Raw genomic sequence first — 18744 nt, 5'->3', positions numbered from 1 at the left:
ATAAAAGGTTAATCACAGATACATTCATGAGAACATTTCTCTACTATACATTTTAAAAACATATACAAATCTACTTTCATTCACGAATCTGTGGTTCCTCCTCTGTAGCCCGTATATTCTCAGCATAGCTAACGTTCATATTTCATGCAGAGTGTCCAAGAAACTTAAATCATACTTTGGTAAGCCACCGTTTTCACTCATTTTTGGAAGTGGACCCTGGATAGTTTCAGAGATACAACGTGTTGCAACACCATATCTCTAAGAAGTTCTGGGGCACAGTTCAAATTCTTGGTGGAATGCATGATTGAACAAGGAAATATTTTAAATATTTTACTTTTAATTTCTAATAACTAAAAAATCAGCAGATAAAACTAACCTTATAAAGATGCAGAAATCTGCATGTTTTCATTTTTATTTATTACTTATCAGCATAAAAATTGTGCAGTTAACTACGGAACTGTCATAAAATGGAATTTTATAAATAATCTAATATTAAAAACACAGTTAACTGTGTCCTTTACGGATGTCTCTTAAAATTATAATGCTGATCAAAAAAGAATGTTGCCGAACATTACACTGCACAACCATCTATGTATTAGAAGTTGAAAAAATTTGTACATATTAAATATGACCACGCACACATGTTGTAAAATGTTTAAACATGCATAAGAATAGTTTTAAAATATAGTTTAGAATATTGGTTACTTCTGGGCAATAAATGGTACCAGTGTAAAAAGACTCTAAAGCCAAACACTTCAGAATCACAGTTTCATGAAAAAGTGTGTTTATCAATTATTCATAAAGAAATGAATAATTCCTTTCCTCATCTTTACAAGGTAAAGTTACCACACACATACACAGGCACACAGGCAGACACACACACAGAAACACACAGAGTTCACTAATCCGAGTTATTGATTTTCTTAGGATTCTCAAAGTGACAACGCCGGAAACGAGGTAATTCAAGTTAAAACACAAGGGTTATATCAGTAAAAGATGGGATCCCCAAAATAAACCGTGGAATTTGAATCAAGTTTCGAAGAACTAAAAAAAGAAATTGGAGTTTCAACATTCACCTTCTTGAATCTTTAAGAAATACAGAAGTTCAAAATAGAAAACATTACAGTTTCAGGATACAAAAGTAGAAACATCTGAGATTAAGGCTACATTTTTAAAAAAAATATTGAAAATTACTGTGCTTGTAATACCAGCTTTTCAAACATCAATAAAAGTATTGGCATTACCTAGATCAAAACTTTTCATCAAAGTTGAAAAAACTAAAGTATTGGGGATAGAAAGACCATCAAAATGTCCAATATTGAAATATTGGTCTTTGCATAGTTACATTGAAAAATTTACCTGCTCTCAATGTTTGCTCATTCTTCGATTCCAAGGCTTTATTTGGAACAGACCTTTGCATTTCAGTGGCAGGCTAAATGCGGTTGGAAGCAAAATGATTAATAAAGAATGTATACTTCACAAAATACATAGTTAATAAGTCATTCAAAATGAAATCATAAAACTAAATACCTCGAAGGCAGATGGCTTCTCGGGAGGCTCTAAAAAGCAAAAGAGATTTATCATCAATCATAAGTAAATATGACAAGCCAGCCACAAATGAATGCCGTGATAGTATCTAACTGACTCCTCTTGCTCCAATTGGAGAATGAATACTTTAGATTTGGAAAGTTTTCTTTTGGTTTGTTTAGGACACACACACGACAAGAATACACTGAAGAAAATATAAATACACGTTTCACAGATCATGCAGTTAAGACTTCAAAAGCGAGATTGTGTTTCACATGTAAAAAGGGTTGATATGAGAAAATAAATGTCAAAGCTGAACATGGAATGCTACGCCACGCACGTAATGAAACAAATTACAATCACTTATATTATTCCATTCATCCTGTTCTTTAATATAGCCTATCTTCGGAAAGGTACATAGTTATGATGAGAGTTCAGCCGCATGTAGAACTGACATCTCGTCACTGAAGTGTTATGAATTGATCAGCTTGGATATACACTTAGGTCATAATACTAAATATGAATATTCATTTTTTCCATAACCATACGGTGTAATCATATGCCTTTATTTCTGTATCCTCTACTTTATCCATCTGAATGCTTCTTGATCCACTCATGCAAGAAGATGTGTAAAAGTCATCATGGAAATACTCTATACTAAGCATTCAATATTGACATATTTATATAAAAATTTATTGCAATAGATGAATTAAACATGAATAACTTTTTTTATATTGTTAAGTCACCACAATATTTATCTTAAAAAGCAATCTTATTATTCAAGTATAAATTCAGTATTTTTTCAGTTCCTACAATTCGTCTGGTTCGGTGTATCATTAGTCTATAATAAATTTTTGTGGAATGGCAATTTTACCAAAACAACACACTTCCTTAAACATAAACCCAATGTTCTTAGTTTCCAATATATCTCATTTCAATAGCTAACATCAACAAAATATATGTATTTGTCATGCCTGATTGTAACAGAGAAACCTAAAGAGTCACTGTGGTTACCCAAATTCTAGTAGGACTCCTGCTTCCGGTAGTCTCTGGAGTGCCCACAGTCTACATTCTGGAGTGCAAATAATCTACATGCATCTGAAGTGAGTTCACTCAACTGTTTTTCTCAGAGTCTCCAGAATTACCTGCCTACATTCTTTCTTGTTTGTCCCCTGTTACCTGCCTAGAATGCTTCTACTAAAAAAAAAAAAAAAAAAAAAAAAAAATAGAAAATATAAAAAAAATCTCTAATTGTGTAGAATTCTTCCCATCCAACACTGTTTCAAATTTATTTGTTCTACACTTCCTTTCTCTTTGTTTAGTGATAGTATCTTAAATCTATAATTTCAGTTTATCTTTTCCTTCTTCTCCTCTGGCTAAAAGCATACCCAGAAATAAAAGCAATATAATGCATTCTCTTGACCCTGTTATGTCTTGACCTTCTATCCAACTGCTCTTCTTCCACTTTTTTTCCGTGAAAGGCCTCTCCTTTTGCTACTCAGAGCAAGCTCCAAGGACCACCAGCAGCAGCATCGCCTGAGAAATTATAAGAAATGGGTGCCACCACGTCGGGCTAATTTTTTGTATTTTTAGTAGAGACAGGGTTTCACGGTGTTAGTCAGGATGGTCTCCATCTCCTCACCTAGTGATCTGTCAGTCACGGCCTCCCAACATGCTGGGATTACAGGCGTGAGCCACCGTACCCGGTCACCATTTTTTAAATAAATATGTGTAACTATCTTTTGTTTATGTTTTCTAAAGTAATGTGGTTGACAATTATATTAGGTATACTTTAAATATAAAACTGCTGGAGTTACAACCAGATGGTTTATTCTCAAGGCATCAATATCTTCTGAACTAGCATGTGAAGCCGTGGAGAATTTTCACAATTTATATGAGAAATGTGATCATAAACTGAACTACTTCTTCCCATGTAAACAGATGAAAAGTCTAGATCCTCTCTAGGGAAAAAGAGAGCACAGTGCCATGAGACACAAAATGAATCTGTAACCAACTCTTTTCATTATAAACAAAATTTTGATTTCGTTTGATTTATATCTTTTTAAAAAAGAAAAAGAGAAAAAAGACTCAGACGTGCAACTTCAGACATTATTTCATATACAAGAGCCCATTTGTTATTTGGCACTTTAAAACCTTACGCATTTTTGAAAATTCCTGTTCTAACTTCTGATCTGAGCATCTCTGAAGTTCAACAAATACACCGGGGGCCTAATAGTTCACATAATAATGTTCCTATTTCTCCTATTTACTGATATTTTCTAAAAAGTGTAAACTAAAATTTTTCAGACTCATGACATGTCACAATGTCATAATTTTCATGGTTAACGAGTAACAGTTGTAATGCATATTGGAAAGTAGGACTTTTCCAATTCATGTATTTTAAATATTTTCATTTTAATTTCTAACATTGGATGAAGCAGTAATACTCCCACTTCAGTAAAAGCTCTGTGATATCAGCTGCCATTTAATGTCGACTTTTAGTGGCTAGGAAACACAGTCTAATTAAATGTGTTTTAGAGTTAACATGGCAAACTATGAGGCCTTAAATCAAAGCAGAGCTAATTGTATTGAGTACATCTAAAATATTCGATAAGCAAACAAGGAAGTTGCAGGACAATACGTACAGTGTACAACTATTTATTGAGAATTCCAGACATCGGCCGGGCACGGTGCCTCACGCCTGTAATTCCAGTACTTTGGGAGGCCGAGACGGGCGGATCACAAGGTCAGGAGATCCAGATCAGACCATCCTGGCTAACACACTGAAACCCTGTCTCTACTAAAAATACAAAACATTAGCTGGGCGTGGTGGCAGGCGCCTGGAGTCCCAGCTACTCGGGAGGCTGAGGCAGGAGAATGGCGTGAACCCGGGAGGCAGAGCTTGCATGAGCCGAGATCGCGCCACGGCACTCCAGCCTGGGCGAGCTCAAAAAAACAAAAACAAAACAAAACAAAAAACTGAAGAAAAAAATACAAACAAAAAAAAGAAGAAAATTTAAGACATGAAAACAAATTCTACACGTAGCCTATAAGACATGAAAACAAATTCTACACATAGTCTATAACCACAAATATGTTGTGAGCTTTTGTGTTTTTATTTCTTTGCTTTTTCAGATGGAGTCTCACTCTGTCACTCAGGCTAAAGTGGCACAAGCTCGGCTCATGCAACTTCTGCCTCCTAGGTTCAAGCCCTTCTCCTGCCTCAGCCTCCAGAGTAGCTGAGATTACAGGCACCCACCACCACAACCGGCTATTTTTTGTTATTTTTAGTAGAGATGGAGTTTCACTAATTTGACCAGACTGGTCTGGGACTCCTGACCTTAACTTATCTGCCCGCCTTTGTCTCCCAAAATGCTAGGATTACAGGCACGTGCCACCGTGCACGGCCTATTGTAAAATGTTGTAAACGTTCATGGGAATGACAACAAAAACTAATTCAGGCTCTTTTGTACCTCTAGGCAATTCATTACAGTAGCATTAAAAGACACCAAGGCCAAATGCTTTGGGGTCACTCTTCTAAAACACCGTGTCTAGCCAAGAGTCATCAAGTAATGATTGCTTGACTTATTTTTTAAAATTATAAGTCACACACACACACAGTCATCTAATCAAAAAAAAAAACTGATTTTATTAAAATTCTCAGAGTGGCAACACTCACAACTGTCATGTCAGCAAGTGAAACTTTCTTCTAAGTAAAGATCATAATTCCAATCAGCTTTGAACCACTGCAAATATTTCACAGTCTCAAAATTCACCTGCCTTAAAACCAAGCGCGTACAGAAATTGCAAATTGGAAACTTTATCCTATCAGGACATTAAAGTAGAACCGCATGAGGTAAAGCAGAATTTTTTTTCTAAATCTCTAAATCTTAGGCTTGTAAATGGCATTTTCTCAAACAGAAATACTCACATTGGCATTATTTGTATCGACATTTCCCGTCGAATTATGAATAGAAAACAACATTGGGAATGAAAAGTCTCGCAGCATTTCTAATATTTTAATATTCTTCTTTCCAGAGTAAAATTGAAATTACAAAATTTACCTGCTTTGAAAGTTTGCATGTCCATCAATTCTAAGGCTTTAGTGAGAATAGAAACTTTCATTCCGCAGGTAGCCTAAATGGGTTTGGAAACAAAACAATTAATATACAATGTATACTTCATAAAATATGTAGTTAATACTCAAGATAAAAATATAAAAGTTATTACCTTCAGAAGACCATCTTTATCAGGAGACTCTAAAAGAAAAGGGACATATATAATTGATTGTATGCAAGCTTGACAAAGCCTACCGAACATTCATGCAGTGTCAACATGAAGATGAATCCTCATGCTTGGATTGCAAAAGGGATTACACTAGCTTTTGGGGTCTTTGGGGTTATTGCATTTGTTATCATGCCAACGTGACAGAAATATACCTAAGAAAATTTGAAAACTAGATTTCATCAAACATGCCGTGAGGATTTCAACATTGAAAATATATTTAAGGTGACAATAACTAAAGCAGAAATATGCTAATATCAGTAAGAGAAAGCGGCCATATAAGGAAAGAAGTTGTATTTAACAAGATGACCAAGTCATGCCACACCCCACCAAAACAGAATAAATGACTAAGCTAATGGGAGAATGCTATGGCATATTGTTAAGGAAACACGTCAGAATCACTTATGTCAATATATACATGTAGCTATTATGTTCTTCAATTTGTCCTGGAGTTTAGGAATTGCAAAGTTGTGATGAGAGTTCAAAGGTACAATGTACTTATCATTGCAGAGAAGGTTCTAAATTCAGCAGCATATCTACTTATAGAATAAAAATTAATAAATATATTCATTTTTGTACCTCTGTGAAATACGAGTATTTTTACATTCATAGGGTTCTCTAGTTTAGTCCTCTTAAAATTTCCTGATCCACTTATACAAAAAGGTCCAAGCGTACCCATCAACAAACCAATACAGGCCAGGTGCAGTGGCTCATGCCTGTAATTCCAGCACTTTGGAAGGCCGAGGAGGGCGGATCTCTGGAGGCCAGGGGTTCCAAACCAGCCTGGCCAAAATCACTATTTTGGAAACACTGTCCCCACTAAAATTACAAAAATCAACCAGGTATGGTGGCACATGCCTGTAATCTCAGCTACTTGGGTGCCTGAGGTACCAGAATCACTTGAACCCAGGAGGTGGAGGTTGCAGTGAGCCAAGATCATGCCATTGCACTCCAGCCTGGATGACAGAGCCAGACTCTGTCTCTAAAAAAGAAAAAACATGTAATGTGAAAGTATCAAAAACTAGAAGTAAACTTCCAGAGGCTTTTTAGATACCATTCACCTGCATATTTCAACGTTACAATAATGTAATATCGCCTCACCACAAGCTCCGCCTCCCGGGTTCACGCCATTCTCTTGTCTCAGCCTCCGGAGTAGCTGGGACTACAGGCACCCACCACCACGCCCGGCTGATTTTCTGTATTTCTAGTAGAGGTGGGGTTTCACCATGTTAGCCAGGATGGTCTGGATCTCCTGACCTGGTGATCCACCCACCTTGGCCTCCCAAAGTGCTGGGATTACAGGCGTGAGCCACCACACCTGGCCTGAAATCTTAAAATAAATGAAAAACAAGCTAATCGCTGAACAAAAATTAAAAAGTTGCTGTAGAATGACAACAACACTGTACAACCATTTATATATGATTTTTGCAAAAAGTGTTAATACCAATATGTATATGCTGACTGCTAAGGAGAAAACTGATCTGGAATCACAGGAGCAAATCATGACACTGAGAAAATAAATGCAAAAGCTGAACGTAGAATGCTACACCATGTGTCTTTAAGGCAACACATTATAATAATTTATATCATTGCATTACAAACATTCATCATGTTCTTTAATATGTCCTGTCATTGAGAAGCCACACAGTTCGGATAAGAGTTCAGCTGAATGTTGAATTGACATCACATCAGAAAAAGTGTTATGAATTGATCTGCTTGGATATATACTTAGAGCATAATTTTAAATATAAATATTCCTTGATTTTCATACCCATATACTGGAATAGTATGCCAACATTTTTGTAATTTCTAGCTTAGTCATCTCAATATCTCTTAATCCACTCATGGAGGAAGATGTACAAATCTCATCAGGAATGGCAAATTTAATAAGCTTTCAATATTGATGTATTTCATTTAAATTTACTTGCAACAGACTTTTAAACATTAATAACATTTTCTATGTTAAAATCAGTAAAATACCTACGGATAACAACAATTTAGGTATTCAAGTCATAAATTCAGAGTTTTATGGTTTTTAAAATTAGTCTGGTTTCGTGTGGCATGTTATTTACTAATGAGGTTTTATAAAATGGCAATTTTACCAACACAATTTGCTTCCTTAAAAATAAAGCCAAGGTTCTTACATTCAAGTATATCTTATTCAAATTGTGAACGTCAAAAACATACATACATACATACATCTATATATATATATCTATATATTGATGCCTCATATTAATAAAGATTATTAGTGAGTCACTGAGGTTTAGTCCAATTCTAGTAATCCTCATGATTCCAGTAGTCTCCAGAGCACCCACACTCTAACAGTCTGCAGTAAATCTTTTCTAAATGCTTCCGAAGTGAGCTCACTCCATTTTCCTTCGTAGAAAATCCAAAATCATCTGGTTGGCTTCTCTCTTGTCCCCTGCTTCCTGCCTCACAATCTCTCTGTTTAGCAAAAATAATCACTAGACTTGTGCTCTTGATTCTTCCCATTCGACACCTGTTAAAATTATTTTTTCCCACTCTTTCCTTTTACTTTGTTGAGTGGTAGTGTCTTCCACCTATAATTTCTATTGCGTTGCCCCTTTCTTCTCCCCTGACTAAAAACGTCCTCAAAATTAAGAGCACCATAATGCTTTCTCCTGACCTTTTCTGTCCTGACCTTCTATCCAACTGTTCTTCTTCCACATTTTTCCCACAAAAGGCCTCTCCTCTTACTACCCAGAGCAACGTCCAAGGACCACCAGCATCAGCATCGCCTGAGAACTTTTTAAAAATGCAGAATCCCAAGTCGGCTGAATCTCAGTGGGAATTGTTAACAAAGTTTTCAGCTGACTTTCTAAAGTTTGAAAACCTCTGGTCTATACGGAGTGTATATGACAAATTATATACATGTGTGGCCGTGCAGATATGCTTATTCTCACCTATTGCAAATAGAACACAGCTCTCCATGGTCAGGTGCTTCCATCCCTAATGGCTTCCCACCAGTGAGAAAGACATTAAGAGTCAGAATATTTTTGCTGTAATTCTCTGGTAAATTTTGGTACTAGAAGGTCACTTTATATTCTTCCCAAATTTCTAACCATACCCGATCTTTTCCTAAACAATCATTTCATTTTATCATCCTCCATTACATAAACCTGCTTCTTGTTCCCTCATGTACTATCCGTACGCTCTGTCTTTCTCAGTCTTCATTTGCTCTATTACTACTTTCTTCTTTCTTATTTTCTCATTTTCCTCAGGTCTTGCAATATCTTGAATTTAAACTAATAATTCAGCTCCTCTTCAGCACTCTCAATATAGTCTGTTGCCAACGCCTGATGAGACACATAGCTTATGACCATTGCACTTCTCTTTTTTTCGATGGTTTGCATTTAGGAGGTAATTTTCTTCAGCTACTAGAGGATATGCTTCCTCATCAGTTTGGAGAAATATTCGGTCAAATGATTTTTAAATATAAAACGGTTCTTACCTTCTAATTTTCCGTTTATTTTATCTATTTCTTTTTGACGTGTAGCCTTGGGTAAACACACATCCTTCTGTGAAACAGTCTCACAGAGACTCTGTTAAAAGTAATAGCAATAAGTAATTTCAATGGATAGATCCTAGTAATGAAGAGTATCAAAATTTCCTAATTAAATTCTTTTTTAAAAACACAATTTCCTCCTTTGCAAACAATTCGACTTAAGAGCAGATACATGTAGAAACCCAACACATTTTGATAGAAAACCTCACATAACCCTCTCTATATCAAGCTCATCTTTACGTTCATGTGGCCATTAACTCGGTGACTGAGCAGGAAAAACAAATCACCTTCACAAAAAAATTCACTCGTGCATATTTCAAAAAGTATCTCTCTTAAAAATATCTAACTTACGTTCTAGTCCTCATCAAAAATAAATAAGACATTTCAAACAAAATACAACACATTTGCTACTTGCCAGGACACATACCGCATTAAACATTTAAAATATTCACGATCATAGAACTGTTGAGTGTTAAAAATCATGCATGTCACGAACAGAACTTTTAGAGTCTGTCATAGAATGTATGTACAGAATTTGAAAAAGCTGCTTTCTTTCGGTAAACAGGGACTTAAAATAAGCAACATGTTTTTGACAAAATTTTTGGTGAGAGAAAAAGTGTTTGAATAGAATGTAAATGCAGTAAGAAAAAAATTATGTCACATCTAAATGAAAGCAAACAAGTGTTAAAGTCTTTTTGTCTAATAAAATGTCAGATAAAATCTACCTATTGACTTCCACCCTTTGCTGTTACCATCAGGCAGCAGCTGCTTGTTTTTAAGAGGTCAGATACTTTCTATGTCTTTCCGCCGTTGTGACCTTAAAATACATCACTATTATTTGACGCTCATGCTGCTGCAGCTTGACTGCCATAAGGGGACTCAAGGAGTTCTATTTGTGAAAATACAATTTACGTTTTTCAAAAGACTACTCAACCAATACTCTTGTTATTATACTCCCACAAGGTTTCCTATTCCTCATGCTTTTCTTTCTGCTGAAATGTTCCTTCAGATCTATACTGAACAATAAAGATATGTCAATACGTTCAAGTCCCAGGCATTAACTTTTCAGGTCCCAACTTTTACAATATTGCAGTTTAAAGTGTCTCTCTATGAATACAATTAGAACTTTTGTACCTCTAGATATAAGACAGAATCATATATTTGCCCATAGCTGGACTCAGTGTAATTCTTTTGCTTTTAGACAAACGTACTCCAGATCCCATGTGAATTTCTAGTGAATTCTAAGCCTTAGTTTTTACACTATACCACTTTGGCTTCTTAAATTAATCGTACAAATTCCCAGAATTTCACTGTGAAGCAGTAATCTACTTAGCACATAGATTCTCCATTAAGCATATACTGAAAAATATCAAAAATAATTTGGGGGTGACACATGCAGAGGTGAGAAAATAAAGTCTAAGCATCTGATTTATGTTTTCATATCATGCAATACTAATATTTAAAAAAATCAACAACACATGGTACCTCAGAATCCCAAGAATTTTCTTCATCGTCCTTTTGTTTGGATTCTGATGGGAGTATCTCACCTATAAAAGGTTAATCACAGATACATTCATGAGATCATTTATCTACTAAAAATTTTAAAAACATATACAAATCTACTTTCATTCACGAATCTGTGGTTTTTCCTCTGTGGCCCGTATATTCTTTTTGTTGATTACAATGACTACTTCTATAGTCATTCCAATAGAATTCAAACCTAAAGAGTCTGAAAATTAACATTATTTCATTAGAATGCAGAAAAATAGAAATTTAACTAACTTGTATGAATTATCTCTTCACAAAGCAGTCATATCCTATTCTCCTGTGAAACAAAGTATGCCCTAGGTTTCCTGTTCATTCAGAAAACTGTAATTACCTAACATCTCTCATTTCTTTGTTACTTTTTATTTGGTAGTATTACTTACGTTGATTGACTCAGCAATCTCTCTTACACAGTTCTTCAAAAAAGATGATTTCTCAATGAATAAGATGCTTTAGAAATATTAACTTTTTGATGTCAGTCAACTATATGTCCGACCCTTTTACATTTCAGTATGCTATGACAGTGTGTTTTGCGTGCGTCTATGCTTTAGGAAGATAAGCTTAAAAAACTTTTATTGCGTATAAATTAAGAACTGCTTCATTTACAATGACACACTTCTTCCCTAATGCAACAATATCTTCAGAGTCAGCTTGTGACACCTTGGAGAAACATCAGAAATGTATAGGAAAATATAATTGCCTTAAGTAACCTAATGTTCCCACATGTAATAGGATAAAATCAAGGCCCACTCAAGTCTTGACGAGTTCTCAGGGACATAAGACAGAAAAAGAATTTATACCAAAAATAACGTCCAGTTTTCTTTATCAGCACAAAGTACAAATTACAACTATTTGAATCAGGTTCAGGAAAAAAAGCAAACGTGCACAACTAAAACTTAAAAGACCGTTTCATCACTATGCATACGTTTATCATTTGACATCCATCAACTGTATACCTGGTTTTCAAAAGTAAATTTAACTTGTGATCTCAGCGTAGCTCATGTTCACAATTCATGCAGAGGGTCCAAGAAACTCAAATCACACTTTGGTAAGTCACCATTTTCACTCATTTTTAGAAGCGTACCCTGGATCGTTTCAGAGATCTAACGTGTTGCCACACCATAGCTCTAAGAAGCTGTGGGGCACAGTTCAAATCCTTAGTGGAGTGTATGATTGCACAAGGAAATACTTTAAATATTTTACTTTTAGTTTCTAATGACTAAGAAATCAGCAGATAAAACTAACTTTTTAAAGACTCCCAAATCTGCATGTTTTCAGTTTTATTTATTACTTATCGGCATAAAAATTGTGCAATTAACTATGGTACTGTCATACACTGGAATTTTATAAATAACCTAATATTTAAAAACACAATTAATTGTGTCCTTTATGGATGTCTCTAAAAATTATAATGCTGATCAAAAAAGAATGTTGCCGAACATTACACTCTACAACCGTGTACACATTAGAAGTTGAAAAAAATTGTACATATTAAATATGACCACGCACACATGTTGTAAAATGTTTAAACATGCATAAGAAGAGTTTCTAAAAATAGTTTAGAATATTGGTTACTTCTAGGCAATAAATGGTACTAGTGTAAAAGGACTCTAAAGCCAAATGCTTCAGAATCACAGTTTCATGAAAAAGTGTGTTTATCAAATATTCACAAAGAAATGAATAATTCCTTTCCTCATCTTTACAAGGTAAAGTTACCACACATACACGCAGGCACACACAGGCACACACGCAGACACACACACACACACACACAAACACACAGAGTTCACTAGTCCGAGTTACTGATTTTCTTAGGATTCTCAAAGTGACAATACCAGAAACAAGGTAATTCATGTTAAAACACAAGGGTTATATCAGTAAAAGATGGGATCCCCGAAGTAAACCGTGGTATTTGAATCAAGCTTCGAAGAGCTAAAAAAAGAAATTGGAGTTCCAACATTCACCTTCTTGAATCCTTAAGAAATACAGAAGTTCAAAATAGAAAACATTACAGTTTCAGGATACAAAAGTAGAAACATCTGAGATTAAGGCTACATTTTAAAAAAAAGATATTGAAAATTACTGTGCTTGTAATACCAGCTCTTCAAACATCAATACCAGTATTGGCATTACCTAGATCAAATCTTTTCATCAAAGTTGAAAAAAATAAAGCATTGGGGATAGAAGGACCATCAAAATGTCCAATATTGAAATATTGGTCTTTGCATAGTTACATTGAAAAATTTACCTGCTCTCAATGTTTGTTCATTCTTCAATTCCAAGGCTTTATTTGGAACAGACTTTTGCATTTCAATGGCAGGCTAAATGGGGTTGGAAGCAAAATGATTAATGAAGAATGTATACTTCACAAAATACATAGTTAATAAGTCATTCAAAATGAAATCATAAAACTAAATACCTCGAAGGCAGATGGCTTCTCGGGAGGCTCTAAAAAGCAAAAGAGATTTATCATCAATCATAAGTAAATATGACAAGCCAGCCACAAATGAATGCCGTGATAGTATCTAACTGACTCCTCTTGCTCCAATTGGAGAATGAATACTTTAGATTTGGAAAGTTTTCTTTTGGTTTGTTTAGGACACACACACGACAAGAATACACTGAAGAAAATTTAAATAGAGGTTTCACAGATCATGCAGCTAAGAATTCAAAAGCGAGATTGTGTTTCACATGTAAAAAGGGTTGATATGAGAAAATAAATGTCAAAGCTGAACATGGAATGCTACGCCACGTACTTAATGAAACACATTAGAATCACTTATATTATTCCATTCATCCTGTTCTTTAATATAGCCTATCTTCGGAAAGGTACATAGTTATGATGAGAGTTCAGCCGCATGTAGAACTGACATCTCGTCACTGAAGTGTTATGAATTGATCAGCTTGGATATACACTTAGGTCATAATACTAAATATGAATATTCGTTTTTTTCCATAACCATACGGTGTAATCACATGCCTATATTTCTGTATCCTCTACTTTATCCATCTGAATGCTTCTTGATCCACTCATGCAAGAAGATGTGTAAAACTCATCATGGAAATAATCTACACTAAGCTTTCAATATTGACATATTTATATAAAAATTTATTGCAATAGATTAAATAAACATAAAGAACTTTTTTTATATTGTTAAGACACCACAATATTTATCTTAAAAAGCAATCTTATTATTCAAGTATAAATTCAGTATTTTTTCAGTTCCTACAATTCGTCTGGTTCGGTGTATCATTAGTCTATAATAAATTTTTGTGGAATGGCAATTTTACCAAAACAACACACTTCCTTAAACATAAACCCAGTGTTCTTAGTTTCCAATATATCTCATTTCAATAGCTAACATCAACAAAATATATGTATTTGTCATGCCTGATTGTAACACAGAAACCTAATGAGTCACTGTGGTGCCCCCAATTCTAGTAGGACTCCTGCTTCCGGTAGTCTCTGGAGTGCCCACAGTCTACATTCTGGAGTGCAAATAATCTACATGAATCTGAAGTGAGTTCACTCAACTGTTCTTCTCAGAGTCTCCAGAATTACCTGCCTACATTCTTTCTTGTTTGTCCCCTGTTACCTGCCTAGAATGCTTCTACTAAAAAAAAAAAAAAAAAAAAAAATAGAAAATATAAAAAAACCTCTAACTCTGAAGAATTCTTCCCATCCAACACTGTTTCAAATTTATTTGTCCAACACTTCCTTTCTCCTTGTTTAGTGATAGTATCTTAAATCTATAATTTCTGTTTATCATTTTCTTCTTCTTCTCTGGCTAAAAGCATACCCAGAAATAAAAGCAATATAATGCATTCTCTTGACCCTGTTATGTCTTGACCTTCTATCCAACTGCTCTTCTTCCACTTTTTTCCCATGAAAGGCCTCTCCTTTTGCTACTCAGAGCAAGCTCCAAGGACCACCAGCAGCAGCATCGCCTGAGAAATTGTAAGAAATGCGTGCCACCACGTCGGGCTAATTTTTTGTATTTTTAGTAGAGACAGGGTTTCACCGCGTTAGTCAGGATGGTCTCCATCTCCTCACCTAGTGATCTGCCAGTCACGGCCTCCCAACATGCTGGGATTACAGGCGTGAGCCACCACCGCACCCGGTCACCATTTTTTAAATAAATATGTGTAACTATCTTTTGTTTATGTTTTCTAAAGTAATGTGGTTGACAATTATATTAGGTATACTTTAAATATAAAACTGCTGGAGTTACAACCAGATGGCTTATTCTCAAGGCATCAATATCTTCTGAACTAGCATGTGAAGCCGTGGAGAATTTACACAATTTATATGAGAAATGTGATCATGAACTGAACTACTTCTTCCCATGTAAACAGATGAAAAGTCTAGATCCTCTCTAGGGAAAAAGAGAGCACAGTGCCATGAGACACAAAATGAATCTGTAACCAACTCTTTTCATAATAAACAAAATTTTGATTTTGTTTGATTTATATCTTTTTAAAAAAGAAAAAGAGAAAAAAGACTCAGACGTGCAACTTCAGACATTATTTCATATACAAGAGCCCATTTGTTATTTGGCACTTTAAAACCTTACGCATTTTTGAAAATTCCTGTTCTAACTTCTGATCTGAGCATCTCTGAAGTTCAACAAATACACCGGGGGCCTAATAGTTGACATAATAATGTTCCTATTTCTCCTATTTACTGATATTTTCTAAAAAGTGTAAACTAAAATTTTTCAGACTCGTGACATGTCACAATGTCATAATTTTCATGGTTAACGAGTAACCGTTGTAATGCATATTGGAAAGTAGGACTTTTCCAATTCGTGTATTTTAAATATTTTCATTTTAATTTCTAACATTGGATGAAGCAGTAAATACTCCCACTTCAGTAAAAGCTCTGTGATATCAGCTGCCATTTAATGTCGACTTTTAGTGGCTAGGAAACACAGTCTAATTAAATGTGTTTTAGAGTTAACATGGCAAACTATGAGGCCTTAAATCAAAGCAGAGCTAATTGTATTGAGTACATCTAAAATATTCGATAAGCAAACAAGGAAGTTCCAGGACAATACGTACAGTGTACAACTATTTATTGAGAATTCCAGACATCGGCCGGGCACGGTGCCTCACGCCTGTAATTCCAGTACTTTGGGAGGCCGAGACGGGCGGATCACAAGGTCAGGAGATCCAGATCAGACCATCCTGGCTAACACACTGAAACCCTGTCTCTACTAAAAATACAAAACATTAGCTGGGCGTGGTGGCAGGCGCCTGGAGTCCCAGCTACTCGGGAGGCTGAGGCAGGAGAATGGCGTGAACCCGGGAGGCAGAGCTTGCATGAGCCGAGATCGCGCCACGGCACTCCAGCCTGGGCGAGCTCAAAAAAACAAAAACAAAACAAAACAAAAAAACTGAAGAAAAAAATACAAACAAAAAAAAAGAAGAAAATTTAAGACATGAAAACAAATTCTACACGTAGCCTATAAGACATGAAAACAAATTCTACACATAGTCTATAACCACAAATATGTTGCGAGCTTTTGTGTTTTTATTTCTTTGCTTTTTCAGATGGAGTCTCACTCTGTCACTCAGGCTAAAGTGGCACGAGCTCGGCTCATGCAACTTCTGCCTCCTAGGTTCAAGCCATTCTCCTGCCTCAGCCTCCAGAGTAGCTGAGATTACAGGCACCCACCACCACAACCGGCTATTTTTTGTTATTTTTAGTAGAGATGGAGTTTCACTAATTTGACCAGACTGGTCTGGGACTCCTGACCTTAACTTATCTGCCCGCCTTTGTCTCCCAAAATGCTAGGATTACAGGCACGTGCCACCGTGCACGGCCTATTGTAAAATGTTGTAAACGTTCATGGGAATGACAACAAAAACTAATTCAGGCTCTTTTGTACCTCTAGGCAATTCATTACAGTAGCATTAAAAGACACCAAGGCCAAATGCTTTGGGGTCACTCTTCTAAAACACCGTGTCTAGCCAAGAGTCATCAAGTAATGATTGCTTGACTTATTTTTTAAAATTATAAGTCACACACACACACAGTCATCTAATCAAAAAAAAAAAACTGATTTTATTAAGATTCTCAGAGTGGCAACACTCACAACTGTCATGTCAGCAAGTGAAACTTTCTTCTAAGTAAAGATCATAATTCCAATCAGCTTTGAACCACTGCAAATATTTCACAGTCTCAAAATTCACCTGCCTTAAAACCAAGCGCGCACAGAAATTGCAAACTGGAAGCTTTATCCTATCAGGACATTAAAGTAGAACCGCATGAGGTAAAGCAGAATTTTTTTTCTAAATCTCTAAATCTTAGGCTTGTAAATGGCATTTTCTCAAACAGAAATACTCACATTGGCATTATTTGTATCGACATTTCCCGTCGAATTATGAATAGAAAACAACATTGGGAATGAAAAGTCTCGCAGCATTTCTAATATTTTAATATTCTTCTTTCCAGAGTAAAATTGAAATTACAAAATTTACCTGCTTTGAAAGTTTGCATGTCCATCAATTCTAAGGCTTTAGTGAGAATAGAAACTTTCATTCCGCAGGTAGCCTAAATGGGTTTGGAAACAAAACAATTAATATACAATGTATACTTCATAAAATATGTAGTTAATACTCAAGATAAAAATATAAAAGTTATTACCTTCAGAAGACCATCTTTATCAGGAGACTCTAAAAGAAAAGGGACATATACAATTGATTGTATGCAAGCTTGACAAAGCCTACCGAACATTCATGCAGTGTCAACATGAAGATGAATCCTCATGCTTGGATTGCAAAAGGGATTACACTAGCTTTTGGGGTCTTTTGGGTTATTGCATTTGTTATCATGCCAACGTGACAGAAATATACCTAAGAAAATTTGAAAACTAGATTTCATCAAACATGCCGTGAGGATTTCAACATTGAAAATATATTTAAGGTGACAATAACTAAAGCAGAAATATGCTAATATCAGTAAGAGAAAGCGGCCATATAAGGAAAGAAGTTGTATTTAACAAGATGACCAAGTCATGCCACACCCCACCAAAACAGAACAAATGACTAAGCTAATGGGAGAATGCTATGGCATATTGTTAAGGAAACACGTCAGAATCACTTATGTCAATATATACATGTAGCTATTATGTTCTTCAATTTGTCCTGGAGTTTAGGAATTGCAAAGTTGTGATGAGAGTTCAAAGGTACAATGTACTTATCATTGCAGAGAAGGTTCTAAATTCAGCAGCATATCTACTTATAGAATAAAAATTAATAAATATATTCATTTTTGTACCTCTGTGAAATACGAGTATTTTTACATTCATAGGGTTCTCTAGTTTAGTCCTCTTAAAATTTCCTGATCCACTTATACAAAAAGGTCCAAGCGTACCCATCAACAAACCAATACAGGCCAGGTGCAGTGGCTCATGCCTGTAATTCCAGCACTTTGGAAGGCCGAGGAGGGCGGATCTCTGGAGGCCAGGGGTTCCAAACCAGCCTGGCCAAAATCACTATTTTGGAAACACTGTCCCCACTAAAATTACAAAAATCAACCAGGTATGGTGGCACATGCCTGTAATCTCAGCTACTTGGGTGCCTGAGGTACCAGAATCACTTGAACCCAGGAGGTGGAGGTTGCAGTGAGCCAAGATCATGCCATTGCACTCCAGCCTGGATGACAGAGCCAGACTCTGTCTCTAAAAAAGAAAAAACATGTAATGTGAAAGTATCAAAAACTAGAAGTAAACTTCCAGAGGCTTTTTAGATACCATTCACCTGCATATTTCAACGTTACAATAATGTAATATCGCCTCACCACAAGCTCCGCCTCCCGGGTTCACGCCATTCTCTTGTCTCAGCCTCCGGAGTAG

General features: G+C 35.7%; 1 protein-coding gene across 1 annotated transcript in view; it reads right to left on the bottom strand.

Annotated features, from left to right (window-relative positions):
* Nucleotides 1-18744, bottom strand: part of ANKRD30A (ankyrin repeat domain 30A) — a 212921-nt gene that overhangs the window by 67278 nt on the left and 126899 nt on the right. Inside the window, exons 62-71 of the mRNA XM_024346307.3 lie at nt 17535-17563; nt 17369-17441; nt 13305-13333; nt 13134-13206; nt 10826-10887; nt 9287-9377; nt 5758-5786; nt 5592-5664; nt 1531-1559; nt 1360-1432 (exon numbers count right to left, since the gene is read on the bottom strand). Coding sequence (XP_024202075.3) covers nt 1360-1432; nt 1531-1559; nt 5592-5664; nt 5758-5786; nt 9287-9377; nt 10826-10887; nt 13134-13206; nt 13305-13333; nt 17369-17441; nt 17535-17563 — 561 coding nt within the window. The remainder of the gene's footprint in view (nt 1-1359; nt 1433-1530; nt 1560-5591; nt 5665-5757; nt 5787-9286; nt 9378-10825; nt 10888-13133; nt 13207-13304; nt 13334-17368; nt 17442-17534; nt 17564-18744) is intronic.

This window comes from Pan troglodytes, chromosome 8 (genome assembly GCF_028858775.2).
Source record: "Pan troglodytes isolate AG18354 chromosome 8, NHGRI_mPanTro3-v2.0_pri, whole genome shotgun sequence".
NCBI lineage: Eukaryota > Metazoa > Chordata > Mammalia > Primates > Hominidae > Pan > Pan troglodytes.
The sequence above is the reverse complement of the archived record's forward strand: the minus strand, read 5'-3'. Positions and strand labels throughout refer to the sequence as shown.